At 43.4% G+C, this 18,431-nt stretch overlaps 1 protein-coding gene across 2 annotated transcripts in view; it reads left to right on the forward strand.

Annotated features, from left to right (window-relative positions):
• The window catches only part of MALRD1 (MAM and LDL receptor class A domain containing 1), a 2,469,603-nt gene that overhangs the window by 970,855 nt on the left and 1,480,317 nt on the right, over positions 1 to 18,431 (forward strand). For both annotated transcript variants that reach the window (XM_069211777.1, XM_069211778.1), the window contains exon 21: positions 1,653 to 1,941. In XM_069211777.1, coding sequence (XP_069067878.1) covers positions 1,653 to 1,941 — 289 coding nt within the window. The remainder of the gene's footprint in view (positions 1 to 1,652; positions 1,942 to 18,431) is intronic.

Consider the following 18,431-nt stretch of genomic DNA (forward strand, 5'->3'; position numbering starts at 1 on the left):
CTGCTTTGCCTTCTGTTTTCTGAAGTCTCAGGGGCACAAAAGGCTTCCAACACACCTGCTGCAGCACCTGGACTCTGCTAACTGTGAGTCTTGCTATTATTTCCATTGCGTAGATTAGAGTCGACACATAGCCTTACTCGCGTGGGTCGACCTTGGCACATCTCATTTGGAACCACCTCATGTTGGACTGGATGCATTGCCGCTGTTGCATGGAGAAAATAGATGCATCTTCGCTACTGTGTGGGAAGGAGAGATTCATCGCCTTCACTTGCTGGATCAAACTCCGATGAATAACTTCAGCCTACTCCCCACATCCTCAATGCAAACAGGATTAAATACTTTAGCTCAGCCGGCCTCACTCAGTCCCTGTAGCCAGCATGCGCTCCATTGTGGTTGGGCTCATCCTTTGCCTTTGTCCCGGTCCTACACAATCAGATTCCCCCAGTTGGTGCATCTTGTTTCTAAGAGTTATTTCACATTTTATTCTTTAAAAAATAATATATCAATGTAAACTTATTGGATTTTTTTCATTTTGTTCTTGTTTTGTTTATTAAATAAACTCTGTTTTTCTAACCAGGTGTGGTATCTTTTTGTGTTGTGTTCTCACTGTTTTACTGTTTGAAGTGTAGCACAAGTACTTAACACCTTGCGTCTTCAGTTATTAAGCCTTACTGCTCCTTAGCACAGGTTAATAAAGGCTGCATTTGTGTCTTATCCTCACTAGGATTGTGGCTCCTGTTTGGTCAGGGTGCATAATTTTGCTAATCAGAAATCCAGTTTCTAACCAAGCCTACGATCAACCTACAGTTGCTTAATGTCATGTATTTATTACAATGATATGAGTGGTGGGTCTTTGGCTAGTTTGTGCTTTAAAACCTAGTGAAAGCCGTGTATAACTGACACAATTTTGTATGGTTAGCTGTTACATTTCAGCCAGAATGTGTTCTGAGACAAGGGGCAGAGAACACAGTGGTATAATACATGTATATGTTCTTATACATTTTTGGCATGCTCTGCTAAGAGTAGGGGCTCAGGCCGCCCAATCTCACAATCACCCCCTCCACAAGTGCTATATTCTAAATGTGCAATTCTAAGGTTGAACTGGACTTGGGTATTTCTAGCAAAGTCAAGCAGAGCACATCAGTGGGATTTTTGTGAATCCTTTGAAAGCTTACAAAATATTCTACTTATGGTAGGAATTCCGGTAGAAATGGCTGTTTACAAATATGTCAGTCTGGTAATAAGTGTCCCTATTCCCAAGCATCTGATGTGAGATAGATGTTGCTAAACAAGTGATTCTACAGAGAAAGGGGAAAAGACAAGCACTGCCAAATATATTTGACGTGGGAGGTTTTGTGAAAATTAGTGGAATTAAGAATGTTAAGATGATCAGTCACAAACAGGATTCCGTCTAACATTTTAGACTGGATATTATATTAATTAGAGGTGTGCATAGATTCACTTTATTGTTAGATGGACAAATCCTTGAAATATACTTGTTTGGTTTGGCCATGGTGCACATTTACCATTGAATATTAATAAAAACGTAATAAAAAAAAAAAAAAAAAAATACGTTCAACATACTAACCAAAGAAATGTTTTGAGGCAAAAATAGTGTACAATACCTAACATGTTAATACATTTTATTGCAGATCATATTTTATTACCACATGTCTGGACAGAGCATTGGCTCTTTAACTGTCTACAAAGTGACTGTAACAAACCACAAGAGTAAACATTTCAGACTTGTTGGCGAACAGGGAAATTTTTGGCACAGGCAAGAGCTTGTACTCAATGATGCGGAAGAGGACTTCCAGGTTTGTTTTGAAGGCGAAGTTGGAAGCTCTCAGAAAGGCGACATTGCACTTGACGATATTGTTTTTACGAAGGAGTGCTTGCAGTCCACTGATTTTACTCCACAAACAGTACATCCTCCCACTGGTAACTATGAAAAACCTTTCATTAAGGCTCTTTAATAAATAAATATTTGTTGCACTAAAATGACAATTATACAGTTAATCCATTGTAATTGTCAGTGCCTAATAGCTTTATATATATATATATATATATATATATATATATATACAGTATAAATTATGCATATATATATATGTCTGTGTTTGTGTGTGTGTGTGAGAGAAAAACATGCATGCTAAGGCCCAGCTTTTTATTGTGGGCCTACTGCCAAATGTTTCAAATGTTTGGGTTGATGAATGCCAAGCCTGTCGAATCTTGATTGTGCCTCATGACACTTTCTTTCGCCCTCCACACTTTGTCTCATTATCCAACTCTTCCATTCTCTGGTTGTTCCACGCTTTCTCTCTTTGCCACTTTCTTCCTATATTTCATGCCTTTCCCATTTAGGCAAATGTTTGTGGAAGGTGTCTCCTGATACTACATTCATGTTACATTCAAATCAGGCCTAATCATATAATAAAGATGAAGCACAAACTCTTCAGAAAGTGTATAAGGGTTAGGACCTGGAAAACTAACATTATAGAATGGTAATAATAACTAATAGAATGGGCAAAATCACCATATTTGAGCAGTCTGTTGACATTAGTATCACTGGCAAAAATAACAGAAATAAAATAGAGCAATCTTCCATTCTTATGCCCAGTAAAATATGTGTCAATGATTAACATTGCAAGGCCAATCAGCCATGCACGGAGCAGATTTAGAAGACAGCAAGGTTGAATAAATATGCTTCCCTTCTCAAACGTGTCTGTGTTTGAGACAATATTTGTTATGTACTGTGCAGATAAAAGCATTTCTTAGTAGCTCCGTCTTTGTCAAAAAGTGTGTAAGTGAAACCAAGGATTTGCTAAGGGCAGACAAGGAGATTGATTGTGTGAGGGATTATGCCAGAGTGCCTTTATCTGACAATGTTTGAGGTATGTTGGGATAGATTCCTGGATCCGAATTTAGGAAAAGTGGCGCTGCATCCAATACAGCCCCACTTTTCATGCGCCCCTTAGTGCCCCCCTACTGCCTCCATGTGTGCGCCGTATTTAACATACGGAACAGCATGGCACATGGTAGGGGCAAAAGCATCAACATTTTTGATGCTATTGATGTACTGTGCAGGATTAGCACCAACATTTCAGTGCTAATCCTGCAGAGTACATAGGGGCCCATTAAAACAATAATTTTCCCCTTTTAATGCCTGCTCTGTACAGGCATTAAAAATAGCCACTAAAAAACAGGTGCAGTGGAATCTCTTAGATTTTACTGTCCCATTTTTGCAGTCCCCCTAATGGGGGAATGCCCCCCTTGCATGCATTATGCCTGGCGCAGGCATAATGTGGTGCAATGGGTTACAAAGTGACATGATGCATGCATTGCGCCTCTTTGTAAATCTGGTGTGGCGAATTTGGCCTAGTTGCCCCACATTAGCGTCATAAAAAATGAGGCTTCAGTGGAGCAAGGAAGCGGTAAGCCCTCTCAAATCTGGGCCATGGTTTGGCATAAAATAACCAAGAAGATTATGATTATTCAGTCAATATAATAACCGTGAGACTTAGAGTGTATACCTAAAAGTATTGGGAAGGGATTCAACTAATTTATTAATTTATTACTGATAATAGGGATGTGTAAAATACTTTGGGTTTTCCTAATGTTAATCCTACTCTGTACAGTGACTGAGATTTATTGTAAGATACCAGTAGGTATGTCTCTTCTATTTCTGGAATCGAAAGAAAGGTTTCACAAATTAGATTTTCTGGTAGGGTTGCCTGAAAAATAAAAGTTTGAATCTCGATGAGCTCCAGGAAAGTATAAGAGATACCTGTATGTAATATTTTTCTCCAAAGGGAGTGTGAGGCACAATACCCCTTTGTGCTAAAGTGATCTAACTTGTTGTGCACCCTCCAAAAATAGGGATGCTAACAATGTTACCTTTACTCCGTTCTCTCTCTTGATCTCAGTCGAATCTGAGGAAGAATATGTCGCAGTACCCAGAAATCAACGTGAACTGCACAAATTACTTCTGATAACAGTAAAACATACATAATGGCTAGCCATCATGCTTATTATTATTATTTATTTTTTTAACAAATGTTATTGACATTTTACTCAACAATTTAGGATATTCAACGAATATAACATTTTATTGAAGTAAGAAACAAAGGGGAAAATTCAAGAGCAGTGGCATTCGCATTCCAAATGTCTACCAGTAATGTTCTTATGCAGATAGGGATATCCGATGTTTTAGTTAGGTCTTGATCAGAACTTCAATGCAGGGCCCCACATAGGATGAGGACCTGGTTATAAGTTTAAAAAAACACACACAACTTCCAGGAAAAGAGGAAAACAGCAGCTCCTGCAACTGGCACAATCTAGTATCATAAACATGCTTTCTGCCTTGTAATTAATTCAACAGCGCAGACTTGCTTCAAAATCTATACATACATTGTAGTTTGAGTCCTTCAAAAACTTCTTCATCCCCTCTTTTGAGAGTCTTGCATGCAGATGGTGATTCACCAAGGTGACATGCATGCAAGGGAAGGCCTGGATGAGCAGCAGAACTGATCTGCAGCCCTGCTTTCCATAACCTCTTCAGTAGGCAGAACAAGATGTTCATGTAATCTGTATTACCTCTAAAAAGCAGAGGACCTGGAAGATGCTTGCACCAGAAGGATTTTTAGTTTTTGTAAATAATCCTGGTACATATCCTAGTACTGGTGCCACGATTATTATTTGATTCATTCTCTGTGATGAGCAGTGCATACAGCGCACTGATGGCACACAATATGTAAGTGAAGCAGTTCACTGCATTAGTCACTGGATGCTTTCACTTTGAACGGTGCATGAGGCATATCTCCCCCCTCTTGAGCAATGATCAATGAGGGAGGGGTACAGTTTGAAATGGGACAGTGGTCTCTCTTCAATCAGGGCCACTCCTTAGTGGATATTTATGACTTACTGAGGGTTCCATGGAAGTAGGCAAATTCCACAAGGAAATCAACACACTGGACCCTGGCAGGGGTGCTCACCCAGGCATAAGAAAGTGTTCTCCCTTCCTAAAAGAAACCATTTAATCCTTTTTGCAACCGTGGGAAGCATGACTGAGGGTTTACCCCAATCTGCCCCGGGGTGAGAGGGGCAGAAAACCTACTAATTTTGGGGATATTTGTTTTTATTGAAAAGAATGAGGTGAGGTCAGCCTGGCCTGGCCTGGCATCAGGATGTAAGAATGTGCCACCACCCCCTAAGGGCCCACCAGTCTTTCTCACTCCCCAGGGGACAGATTGAGGGAGAATCTAACCCCAATATACCCACCTTTGGAGTTAAGAATCCCACTAGACAACATGGTTTACTTCCTAAAGAGATAAAATAGAGTTGTAGTGACCTGCCCTGGCATTTGAACCTCAGTCCCTAAAGGGCCTGACTGTCTTTCTGAATCCCTAAGGGCAGATTAGGGGGAGTACCCTTTGGTGGGAGTAGAAAGCCCTCTAGAGTCAAGGATTCAAAGTCGCATTTTCACATATATGTCCCAACAGCTTTTCTGCCTCTCTGTGGGGCAGATTATGGGTGTACTCCTAATTGAACCGCCATGGTGGTACAAATCCAATTAGTCACCGAGAACTACTTATGAAAGCAAACAAGAACAGGTTAGCAGCAGCCTGTCTAGGTGTTTTGACATGTGTGTATCCCAAAAGGGCCAAATAGTCTTCCTGTCCCCTGTCAGGCAGATTGGAGGATTTACCCATATATCTCTGAGGGAAAGAAAGCCCACTAGACCTAAGGAATGTTTTAGCAGTTAAAGACATTTGCTGGCAGCCAACCCATCCTGTCATCAGGTTGCTCTCCCACTCTTAAAGTATCAAGATTTTCTGTCTCTAGTTTCCAGAGCATCCCCATCCACAGGGGATGGGAGAGGAAATTTGGATTCCTTTAAGTACAGTTTTGACATATTAGTCAGAAAAGTAAGTGCCATTTTTTCACTTGTCGTGGTAAATGCCTGTGCTTTGGGTGCCAAGGAAGTGTACCAATACTGATAACATTTGGAACCAACATACCCATAGAAATCAATGGTGATGCGGATTGCATGAATCTCAGCTTGGTTACTTATCCAGAATGCCCGACAAACATTAAAGTATGGGCACTTCCAGCCATTAGCCGTAGTCTTTCCACTGGGTCTGGATAAAAATATGCTGGTGTAATTTGCAACATTTCAGCAATTTTACGTTAAGATTGTTAAAAGAATTTGAGTAACTAATCACTTTTCAGCCCCTCTTGTGCTTTTAGCTCAATAATTTACTGCAAGATCTATACAGAATTAACAAGGGCACATTTTGTGCTAAAATATAGCTGGATTTGCATTTTGAAAAATATCTCTCATTAGGTGTAATTTTCCAGAATTTCACATAGTTATGTGGGAGCAAATTTCTCACACCCCTGTTTACCATCCTGCATTTCCACAATTCTCCTTTTTGAAGCACTGCCCCAATCGTGGATGGAAATAAGGCATATGGAAGGAGCAGTTCAAAATTGTAACCATGTGAAGACGTCATTAATTTCACACAGGGACATTTTGACTGCTTCCTGTTTCATGCAAGAGGCCCACCCATAGAAGTTGGGCACCGTTTTTATTGGGAGAGGTTGGTGACAGAACTTTGTTGATCCTTGCATTTTCCAGAAGGCGCACTCATAAAACTGTGAGGAAAATGCTCCTTTTTACCAAAGTTTGACATTTGCACAGCATTCCAGGTCAGAAATGTAAGGGATCCAGATAAGTAACATCTGCTTGGATTCACTTGAGTATCCTGGTTTCAGAAAATGCTTTTTGTAGCTTTCCAAGGGTGGCACCCAAGCCAGGGCCAAAATACTAAGGCCCATATTTATACTTTTTGACGCAAAACTGCGCCAACGCAGTTTTGCGTCAAAAAAATTAGAGCCGGCTAACGCCATTCTGAAGCACCATGCGGGTGCCGTATTTATTGAATGACGTTAGCCGGCGTTAGCCGCCGGCGCTGTCTGGTGTGCGTTAAAAAAAACGACGTACACCAGGCAGCGCCGGCGTAGGGGGAAAATGGCGTATGGGCGTCCAGAAATGGTGCAAGTCAGGCTGAGGCAAAAAAATCGGCACAACCCGATTTGCGCCATTTTTTTACGACGCCCATCCCCCATTGAAATGACTCCTGTCTTAGCAAAGACAGGAGTCATGCCCCCTTGCCCAATGGCCATGCCCAGGGGACTTCTGTCCCCTGGGCATGGTCATTGGGCATAGTGGCATGTAGGGGGGCACAAATCAGGCCCCCCTATGCCACAAAAAAAAAAAAAAAAAAACTTACCTGGACTTACCTTAATGTCCCTGGGGTGGGTCCCTCCATCCTTGGGTGTCCTCCTGGGGTGGGCAAGGGTGGCAGCCGGTGACCCTGGGACAGGGGAGGGCACCTCTGGGCTCATTCTGAGCCCACAGGTCCCTTAACGCCTGCCCTGACCCAGGCGCTAAAATCCGGCGCAAATGCAGGTTTTTTAGTCCCGCCCACTCCCGGGCGTCATTTTTGCCCGGGAGTATAAATACGACGCATATGCATCGCAGTCATTTTTTAAGACGGGAACGCCTACCTTGCATATCATTAACGCAAGGAAGGTGTTCACGCAAAAAAATTACGCTAACTCCATGAACTTTGGCGCTAGACGCGTCTAACGCCAAAGTATAAATATGGAGTTAGTTTTGCGTCGAATTTGCGTAAAAAAAACGACGCAAATTCGGCGCAAACGGAGTATAAATATGCCCCTAAGCTACCCTCTTGGCTAAAACGGGACAGTTTCCAAAGCAATATATTGATGTCTCCATGTTCCATTTCAGACCTTTTCTGTTGCAGGAAATATGCCCAGCTGCACAGAATTTTTGTCAGGAGATTTACTGGATCTCACATTTGTGAAATATTTGTTATGAATTGCATTGCTCTCCATCTCAGCTTCCAAATATGCCAATGTACAAGAAAGAACATATTTGTAATGCCCTCAAAATATCATGATAGCAGTGTAACCCCATATTTCAAGGTGTGAACAAACCACTATTTCTAAACTCAGAATCCTGGGCATAATCAAAAATGCATAGGTTTCTTGCATACACATTTTTCATTGATTATTTTTATCACATGAATTTATGTGTGGTCAATATACAATGGCCCATGGGTGTTGTTAGAAATGGGGTCTTTGGTTGCCCCCTGTTCAAGCAAGGACCCTCACTCTAGTCAGGGTAAAAGACAATCACCCTCAGCTAACCCCTGCTTACCCCTTGTTAGCTTGGCAGAGCAGCAGGCTTAAGTTCAGAGTACTAGATGTAAAGTATTTGTACCAACACACACAGTAACTTAATGAAATCACTACAAAATGACACAGGTTTAGAAAAATATTTATCTTAACAAAACAAGTCCAAAACGACAAAAATTCACCATACACATGTCAAGTTATCATTTAAAAAGCAAAAAGAGTCTTTATGTAGTTTAAAAGACACACTAACACTGTTAGAGTGAAAAAGTACCTTGAGTGTGTCAAAAATAACCCCGCATGGGTGAGTGTGCGTCAAAAAGGGCTTGCGATGTGTCGATTTCACTTACGAGCGAGACATTGCATCATTTCTCCTTTTGTTGGGTCAGGGTGTGTTGTTTCTTCTCTCCACAGGAGAGCAATGTGTTGATCCGGTCAGCACTCTCGGGTCTTGGCAGGCCTTGCGTTGTTTTTACACGCCCAGCGGTACTCGTGTTGGAAATCCAGCCACACGATGATCCAAAAACCACACAGCGTGGGTTGCGAACTCCCAGCCTCCCTCAGCGATGCTGCGTGTCATTTCTCCAGCTCCATGCATCAATTCTTCGGTCGCGTTTCTGGCAAGCGTCGATTTTCAGCTGCAGATCGGAGTCACGTCGATCATTTCCCCGCATGGCTCTCTGTGCGTGGGTTTCCTCCTCTTAGGCTGCCAGCTTCTCCTTTAGGGTCTCAGGAACCGGGTGGGGATCACAGGGAAGAGTAGGAGTCTCTCCAGAGACTCCAAGTGCTGGCAGAGAGAAGTCTTTGCTGTCCCTGAGACTTCAAACAACAGGAGGCAAGCTCTAAATCAAGCCCTTGGAGAGTTCTTCTCAAGATGGAAGGCACACAAAGTCCAGTCTTTGCCCTCTCTCTCTGGCAGAAGCAGCAACTGCAGGATAGCTCCACAAAGCATAGTCACAGGCAGGGCAACTCTTCTTCCTCAGGTCTTCAGCTCTTCTCCAGGCAGAGGTTCCTCTTGTTTCCAGAAGAGTTTCTAAAGTCTGTGTCCGCTCCAAAAGGGAATCTACACTTTAATCAGATTTAAGGTAACCCCCATGTTAACCTATCAGAGGGACAGGCCTTGCAACAGTGAAAAACGAATTTAGCAATATTTCACTGTCAGGACATATAAAACACATTACTATATGTCCTACCTTAACCATACACTGCACCCTGCCCTTGGGGCTACCTAGGGCCTACCTTAGGTGTGTCTTACATGTAAGAAAAGGGAAGGTTTAGGTACACTTGCCAAGTCAAATTCACAGTTAAAACTGCACACACAGACACTGCAACGGCAGATCTGAGACATGATTACAGAGCTACTTTTGTGAGTGGCATAACCAGTGCTGCAGGCCCACTAGTAGCATTTGATTTACAGGCCCTGGCACCTCTAGTGCACTTTACTTAGGACTTACTAGTAAATCAAATATGCCAATCATGGACAAGCCAATTACATACAATTTACACAGAGAGCATATGCACTTTAGCACGGGTTAGCAGTGGTAAAGTGCTCAGAGTTCAAAAGCGAACAGCAATAGGTCAGAACAAATAGGAGAGAAAAAGATTGGGGATGACCCTGCATAAGCAAAAAAGTCCAACAGGTGTAATGGTACATTATGTTCCAAAATGGAACAAAAAATTACAAATGTCACTCATTTCTATTTTTTCATATTCACTTTAAATATATTGTTATTTCAACAGTTAGTTTTTTTGGTAAAACCATGAATGATGTACACAAATGAACACTGTTGAATTCTTATTTGTTTCTACTTTTCAGCAATATATTGCTTTCTGAGTTAGCTTATTGTTCTCACGTAGGTTTTCACCACAGACTGCAAGTCGGTGGAAATCACTATAAATAGGAAACCTGGACTACTACTTAGAAAACTGCAGCTACTCTGGTGAAAATGTTTTTTCACATCTCTGCCTGTTTTTGAAACACTAAAAAGAGGAAGAGAGTGAGCATATCACAGCAAACCTTTCATTGATTCAGTTTATATAGAAATAAAACACGCAGGGGCATATTCATACTCCGTTTGCGCCGAATGTGCGTCGTTTTTTTCGACGCAAATTCGGCGCAAAACTAACGCCATATTTATACTTTGGCGTTAGACGCGTCTATCACCAAAGTATGGGCAAATAGCGTCATTTTTTTGCGTGAACGCCTTCCTTGCGTTAATGATATGCAAGGAAGGCGTTCCCGTCTAAAAACAGACGCACATAGCGGTGCGTGGTATTTATGCTCCAGGGCAAAAATCACTCCCGCGCGGCAGGCGGTGCAAAAAAATGGCGCAAAGCACGAATAGTGTGAAATGTTAACGCCTGGGTCAGGGCAGGCGTTAAAATGGGGCAAACACACCTGTACTTAATCAGAACACACAGAACAAACAACAGAGCAGCAGAGCAGCAGAGCAGCAACAGGGAGACATGGAGGTGCTTTTTCTTCAACGTACACGTAGACGCAGAGCCCTGCAGCAACAACAGCAGCCACAACAACAACAGCAGGGACCCCAAAGACAGCGCAGAAGGCAGGAGAGGATATTCCGCCCACGAACAACCCTGCATGGCCTCAGGGAACGAGACATCATCCAGAGGTACCGGTTGAACTGGCAGGCCATTCAGCAGCTGCTGACAAATATTGAACAGCAATTGGCCCCCACTTTAGTGACTCCACGCACTATCCCAACCGAAACAAAGCTGCTTGCCGTACTTCACCTGCTGGCAAGTGGCTCGTTTCAGACAACTGGTGCCTTGGTTGGTGGAATCTCACAACCATCTTTCTCCGCATTCCTGCCTAAAGTACTGGATGCCATCATTGGACTGACACCCCGCCACATCTGCTTCCCTAACACAGTGCAGAAGCAGCAGGAAACAAAACAGGGGTTCTACGCCATCAGTGGCTTTCCGCACGTCCTTGGTGCAATCGACTGCACACACGTACGCCTTGTGCCACCTGCTGCGAGTGAACACCTCTACCGCAACAGGAAGCACACACATTCCATCAACGTGCAGGCCATAGTCGATCACCAAGGACTGATCAGCAACATTGTGGCTAAATATCCTGGGAGTATACATGACGCATTCATCTTCCGTCACTGCACCATCAACCAACACTTCCAGGATGGACGGTATGGCAATGGACTACTTGTTGGTAAGGACAAAAATCTACTTATATACTCACTGCACAGAAACCCTCTAGGATAAACAACCCATACACCACAATAGCAACACCTAGACAGGAACACACTGAGGTACTCACATCACTAGCCATGTGTCACAAGTCACCATTGAACCTCTCACACATTGGAATTTACTCCACAGCTTAGTGTGAAGACATTCATGACTGTGGTTGCCTAAATGTCACCTTGCAAATTGGAAGTCTCACAATAACCTGTACACTAATACAATGCATAACTTTTAAGGGATGGGATGGCCTGGCTATGTTCATATGAATGTTTCTAATACCCTTTCATGTTTCAACTCTGCATGGAACTATCATCACACCCCCAGTGAGGACACACGGACACCTGTGTCACAAGTCACAATGCAAGGGAGGGCACACTGTACTTGAGAAACCAATACATCCTGCTGACAAACAGTTAGACAACAAACACTTGCTCAGCCAAGGAGAAAAAACAATGCCAAAGTTTCCACCAACAAGCATAGGTTGTCACATTAGTACACAAAATAGTCACAGACAACACAACACAACTACTGCCATCAAAGATACGTACAACAGTGCCTCCTACATCTAATTGATACCATTCTGTGTTTCTCTTTCAGCTGATCAGGGGTATGGCATCCAGCCTTGGCTAATGACACCATATGGGAACCCAAATACTGCCGCTGAGCGGGCATACAATGACACCCACAAGAGGACCCGCAGCATTGTGGAGAGGACCTTTGGGATCCTAAAGTCAAGGTTCCGCTGCCTTGACATCACTGGCGGAAGCCTACTATACTCCCCAGAGATGGTCTGCAAAATCATACTCACTTGTGCCATATTACACAATATTTGTGTACAAAGGAACATTCCCCTCCTTGAACCGGACCCAGACATGCCTGAGGATGATGATGAGGAGGATGCTGGCCTGCAACAGGAGGGGGAACAACCTAACACCGCAGCAGGAGTGCGTAGGCGCCAACAGCTTGTGAACAATTTTTTTACTTAAGTTATTATAATCACTTGTATTCCACACTTGTAAATAAACACAGATAACAAACACCACATCATGCTTTGGCCTATTCATTTCTGACCACCTTTAGTTTGAAATAGCTGAAGATGAATGTCGTCTCATTGATCAAGAATGCCATTAAAATTCATCACACCAAAAATAAACATCACAACTGTATGCACAGAGGGTAGGATGTGACTTGTTACATTACCATACACAGAGCCCAACAAGAGTACAAATGTGACAATTACACATGCCGGATCCAAATAACTGAAACAGTCTCTCATCCAGCCCAAAATTGGAGATCATTTGAAAGTCACATCACACGTGTTCAGAGACAGGGTGGGACCATCCATGTGTACGTGAACATGTCATCAATGGCTTCTCTCAAGTGTATGATGTGAGCAATACACAATTGCAACAACATCAGCTGCCACTAACTCAGGAGGAGACCTTGAAGTTACAGTGACAACATACACACAGACAGGTCATACTGGATCCACATTCCCACACACATGTACACATATGTCATACAACCAACCTAATATTTGAAAGTAGACCATCACAGTTGTGTCCCAGTTTGAACCTAGCAGGAAGATTGTAACATGACACTAAACCAGTTTATGCAGAAAGGGACACAGACAAGCAAAACAATCTTCGCATTATCACATCGTGAACGCTGAGAGTCTTGCAAACTTAGGGGGTCATTCTGACCCTGGCGGTAATTACCGCCATGGCGGAGGTCGGCGGTAGCACCGCCAACAGGCTGGCGGTGCACCGATGGGCATTCTGACCGCGGCGGTTCAGCCGCGGCCAGAAACGGGAAGTCGGCGGTGTACCTCCGACTTCCCGCTGCCCTTGAGAATCCGACATGGCGGCGGAGCGCGCTCCGCCGCCATGGGGATTCTGACACCCCCTACCGCCATCCTGTTCCTGGCGGGTCTCCCGCCAGGAACAGGATGGCGGTAGGGGGTGCCGCGGGGCCCCTGGGGGCCCCTGCAGTGCCCATGCCAATGGCATGGGCACTGCAGGGGCCCCCGTAAGAGGGCCCAACAAAGAATTTCAGTGTCTGCTTTGCAGACACTGAAATTCGCGACGGGTGCAACTGCACCCGTCGCACCTTCCCACTCCGCCGGCTCCATTCTGAGCCGGCGTCCTCGTGGGAAGGGTGTTTCCCGCTGGGCTGGCGGGCGGACTTTTGGCGGTCGCCCGCCAGCCCAGTGGGAAAGCCAGAATGACCGCCGCGGTCTTTCGGCGGGAACCGCTTGGCGGGCGGCGACCGCCGACCGCCGCGGTCAGAATGACCCCCTTAGTCATATGAAAATGGTATGCAACTTAGCTCCAAATCATCATTACTGCAAACGTCAAATGGGCTAATGAGATGAATGAATGGTCAACAGTCATTCATACCATATGGCCTTACATTCGCCCGCTGCTGCAGGTTTGCCAGGATATGATAAAAATACTCCATGGATACAGTAGCTATTCTGGATGGTCAAATCCTAGGGTGCTGGGGGCCTAACTCCACCTCTACCACCCCCAAAACATACAAGAATCATGTACTTGTGAACTAAACACATGCATAAGGCACATGTGTGGCCTCCATGTCACAAGTCCTACACAAATATGAAACACAAAATCATAATGGGACATGGTCAGCCCCATAAAAACTGAAAGTGACTCTCCCACTCCCTGTTAGGACTACAGATAAAAGCATCCCCATCATAAAGGTGGGGACATTTTGGAGACGGAATACATAATGGTATCAAAAACATCATTTTAAAATAGCCATCAGCAATTACACCAAATATGTTGTCAAATATGGTCAATACATTAGTTAACGTATCCCAAACATCACAGTGTGAAGGCCGTCTATACATAAAAGTACGGACATTTGTCATATACAAACACAAATGTGTCTCACATCGCACCGTTTGACCATGACAAATCACCTTTCCAAAGCTAAACACATGAAGACATTTGGATAAATTTGCTCCATATTCTACGCATACAGCATGGCCGTCATAATTTGTTCACGTACATGAGTGCACACAATGCAGAGTCAGATACAAATGTATCCAAAAGTGTCTTGATATTTCACCTTCAAATTATTATTTACATCCACAATATTTTTGACTCTGCATCATGTGCACTACTGTACGTGTAAAAAAAAACACGCCCATGATGTATGCGTCGTGAAATTGACGCTACATGCACAATATCTTGGTCATTTCATGTACAGTATTAATTATTAATATTCATATCATATTTTTTCACTCCGCATCATGTGCACCACTGTACGTGTAAAAAAAACGACGCCCATGATGTATGCGTGGTGAAATTGACGCTACATGCACAATATATTGGTCATCTCATGTACAATTTGAAATATTAATATTCATATCATTTTTTTTCACTCCGCATCATGTGCACTACTGTACGTGTAAAAAAAATGACGCCCATGATGTATGCGTGGTAAAAATGACGCTACATGGACAATATGTTGGTCATCTCATGTACAGTATTAATTATTAATATTCATATCATTTTTTTTCACTCCGCATCATGTGCACTACTGTACGTGTAAAAAAAATGACGCCCATGATGTATGCGTGGTAAAAATGACGCTACATGGACAATATGTTGGTCATCTCATGTACAATTTGAAATATTAATATTCATATCATATTTTTACACTCCGCATCATGTGCACTGTAATGCGTCAAAAAAATATGACGCACATCTGTGTATGCGTGAAAATATGACGCATTACGCGAAAATAAAAACGGTGGCCATTTTATGCAGGAAGTGATGTAATAGGATATCCTGTTTACCAAATCTGTACTGGGAGTTGACTTTCACTTTCACTTTGCAGTCTCAGAGTTATCTAGACTGTGTGGTTGTGTGAAAGGTGTTGTCCTGTGTTTTACTGCTTTAGTGTCCTGTGTGCCTTGTATTTTGTCTTTGTGTCAATCTTTTATTGTTGTCTAACATTGTCTCAGTCTGTTTAGTGTTATTTTGTCTATACCTGTGATAGTTTGTATTGTCTGTGGGAGTCTGTTGTGGGTAGCATAGTTTGGGGGGTTAGTTGGGCTATTTTTCTCCTTCTTCTTTTTCTTTCACACCTCTACCTTTCCCCATTTCCCACTTTTTCTTTCATTGTTCTTTTGTACTTTTTTACACCTCTCATCATGTCAGGTAGGCCTCGCCTGTCCAGGATGGGTGAGGACGAATTGGGGGGCTTCATATGGCTCGTAAGCCATTTCCTCCCACTGATGCTGGAGGCTGGGGGCCGTGTGATACAGGGGTATCACACGGAGGCGAGGAAAATCCGTTGGGAGAAGGTGCGCCATCACCTGGTCCGGGTCTACGGGAGTCTGAGGAATATACATCAACTCAAGCACCGCTGGGCAGATCTGATCAGGAGGGAACAGGACCTGCTGGACCACCTGGGACTCCGGATTGGTGGCTATGTTGGTGAGTACTAATCAATTACATGGGAATAATAGGAATGTGTGCGTGAACATGTGATGATTGGTAGCCAATCTGCAAAAGAAGTAGCTGACTGCGTGTTATGCTAGGGAAACCTAGGCCCATGGGTATACACATAAATCCCCATTTTTGCTACACATGTACACCCAATAACAGCAGTAAAATGCAACATCTATTTGTATTTTGCTAAGTAGCCCCCTCTCTGCGTCACAAAATGATGCAAATGCTGCGCTACAAAGGTATACATATGTGTCCAAATGTGTATTTGTTGCAGGATGTGTATGAAGACCTATGCTACCAGGCCGATGCCTCATTTTTGCAACACATACCAGATGGCTGTAGCTGCATGGAATGTACTGTTGCATTTGTGTCTGAAAAGCAACACGTGAACTGCTCTATTTGTACTCTACTGGTCATAATGGCCAGTGAGTACGTCATGTAGAAACAACATACCTACATATGTAGACGCCATAGCTAGACCGAAAATTGCAAACACATGATGATGCTACACATGTGTGTTGCCTTCACGTCACATGAAGTTAGTCATGTTGTCCACACATATGTCACATGTGTGTCTGGTTGCTGTGTGTTGAACCTGTCCACATAGCCTGTTTGATTGTGAGTGGTCATGCAGTCCTCATGGAACCAGTTGTGGAATGTTTCTCTCTGGGATGCACATGCTGAGATGTATGGATCACATGATTGTTGGGGCCTACTAATGGAGGATTAACTTGGACGACACATGACTGTCCTGGCCACTGCATGAGTGTAGTAGGGTGTGTCACTGGAGCAGGAGACTCATCCAATGATAATCTAGAATACAAAGTCAGCCAGGCAGGATGAGCATGTGTGAAAGTGTATCATTACCATGTAATATTCACACACTGTCATTGTAACAGAAATTATTTGTCTGTTCACCCAGTCTGAGTATAATCTTCCTTTCATGCTTTACAGGTGGACCAGCCCCGTACACCGTTGGTGAGGTGGCCCATTTTGACGACCCCGATACCTACAGTGAGTGTTGCCTAAGTGCTATTTACATTGTTTGGAAATGAAGGATGATGGATTACTGTGTGTTCAGGATAATTCATGATTTGATGTGCTGGCCGTTCATTGGCTTTGTTGTTTTGGTGTGATATCAAATTGGAATAATGTTTCTGTAAAGCAATACCTAGTCATCTCTCAGATTGAGGGGCAGTAGGTCATTCAATTAGTGCGACAATTGGGAATGGCATGACTCATTTTGAATACACTGGTCAATGTTAGACTTGGTCAGGAACTTGCCATTAACTGAGTCAGCATATCAGACTGACAGTCTCCCAGATAGCTTAGGCACATGGCTTCGATGACAAGTGCTTCTTCCTAGTTGAGGATGGACTGTGTACACTGTAGGTCGGATCTTCCGGGGGCATGTACTTCCACAAGGTGACCTCGAAGTGTGTGTGACTTGAGTGCAATGGCCTAGGTGTTCTGTTGAATCATGTGAATGGGTGTTCTACCTCCTCTGTGTGTGTTGTAAAACATGCCTCACTAATAGTATGTTATGTTGGGCTAAGTCATATCATTTTGACATATGTGGACCTGGGATGTGACAAGGTTGGGCTGACTCCAACGTGTTGCTAGCCCTTCATAGGTGTTGTGTGTGAAGGCACATGCTTGTTGAACTTTCTGTACACTCCTGGTTGTGCATTGATCATGGGATTGTTGTTTGTTCTTCCCACACCACCCACAAAGACTGGGATGTTACTGTGAAACAGGGTACCTAGGACTGTAGCAACCAGTATGTTACACGTACTTAACACCTTTTGTGACTTGAGTTTGTACCTAAGTCCAGATGTAGCAAAATGTCTACACATTGCAAATAGCATAATTTGATGTTAGTGAGTTGCAAACGTCTGTTTCCTAATCCGAAATGTTTTTGGTGGTCATGTACATATTAGCAAAATGCTTTTCTAAATGAAAAAAATAAAGGAGTTTACCAGCCCTACTTGCAAATCACAGTGGTAGGCAATCCCATTTGCTAACGAGTACGTGGTTGCAAAGTGAGTAGCTGTTATCATCCACTTGAAGTGGATGCTAACCAACTTGCTGACTGGAAGGGGTCCTCATTGTGACCCTTCACCTTTGTGAGTGGACCAAAATACTCCTGCACAAAACAGCCAGTGGTCTAGGGGAGCAATAATTATTGTGTAAATTACGAAAAATCAATTGTTGTGAATTTAAACAAATCGCAGCTCATTTTCCTTTCAGATAAAGGGCCTACACTTGGTGAAAAATAACTTGCTTCATTTAAAAGCAGTCACGTCTATGGAGTTCTGCTGTTCCCAGCAGGCCTCCATCCCCGTGAGTGCCCATAGTTGCTAAGGTGGTGCAAGTTGGAACCCACATCATTGATGTTCATGAGGTGGGATTTAGGGACCCCATAGTGACTCGCAGACGGTGTCAGAGACACCGTTCAGCTTTGCAATTTGCTAGTTGATTTCCCATCAATTCCTACATCTG

This window comes from Pleurodeles waltl, chromosome 10 (genome assembly GCF_031143425.1).
Source record: "Pleurodeles waltl isolate 20211129_DDA chromosome 10, aPleWal1.hap1.20221129, whole genome shotgun sequence".
Lineage (NCBI taxonomy): Eukaryota > Metazoa > Chordata > Amphibia > Caudata > Salamandridae > Pleurodeles > Pleurodeles waltl.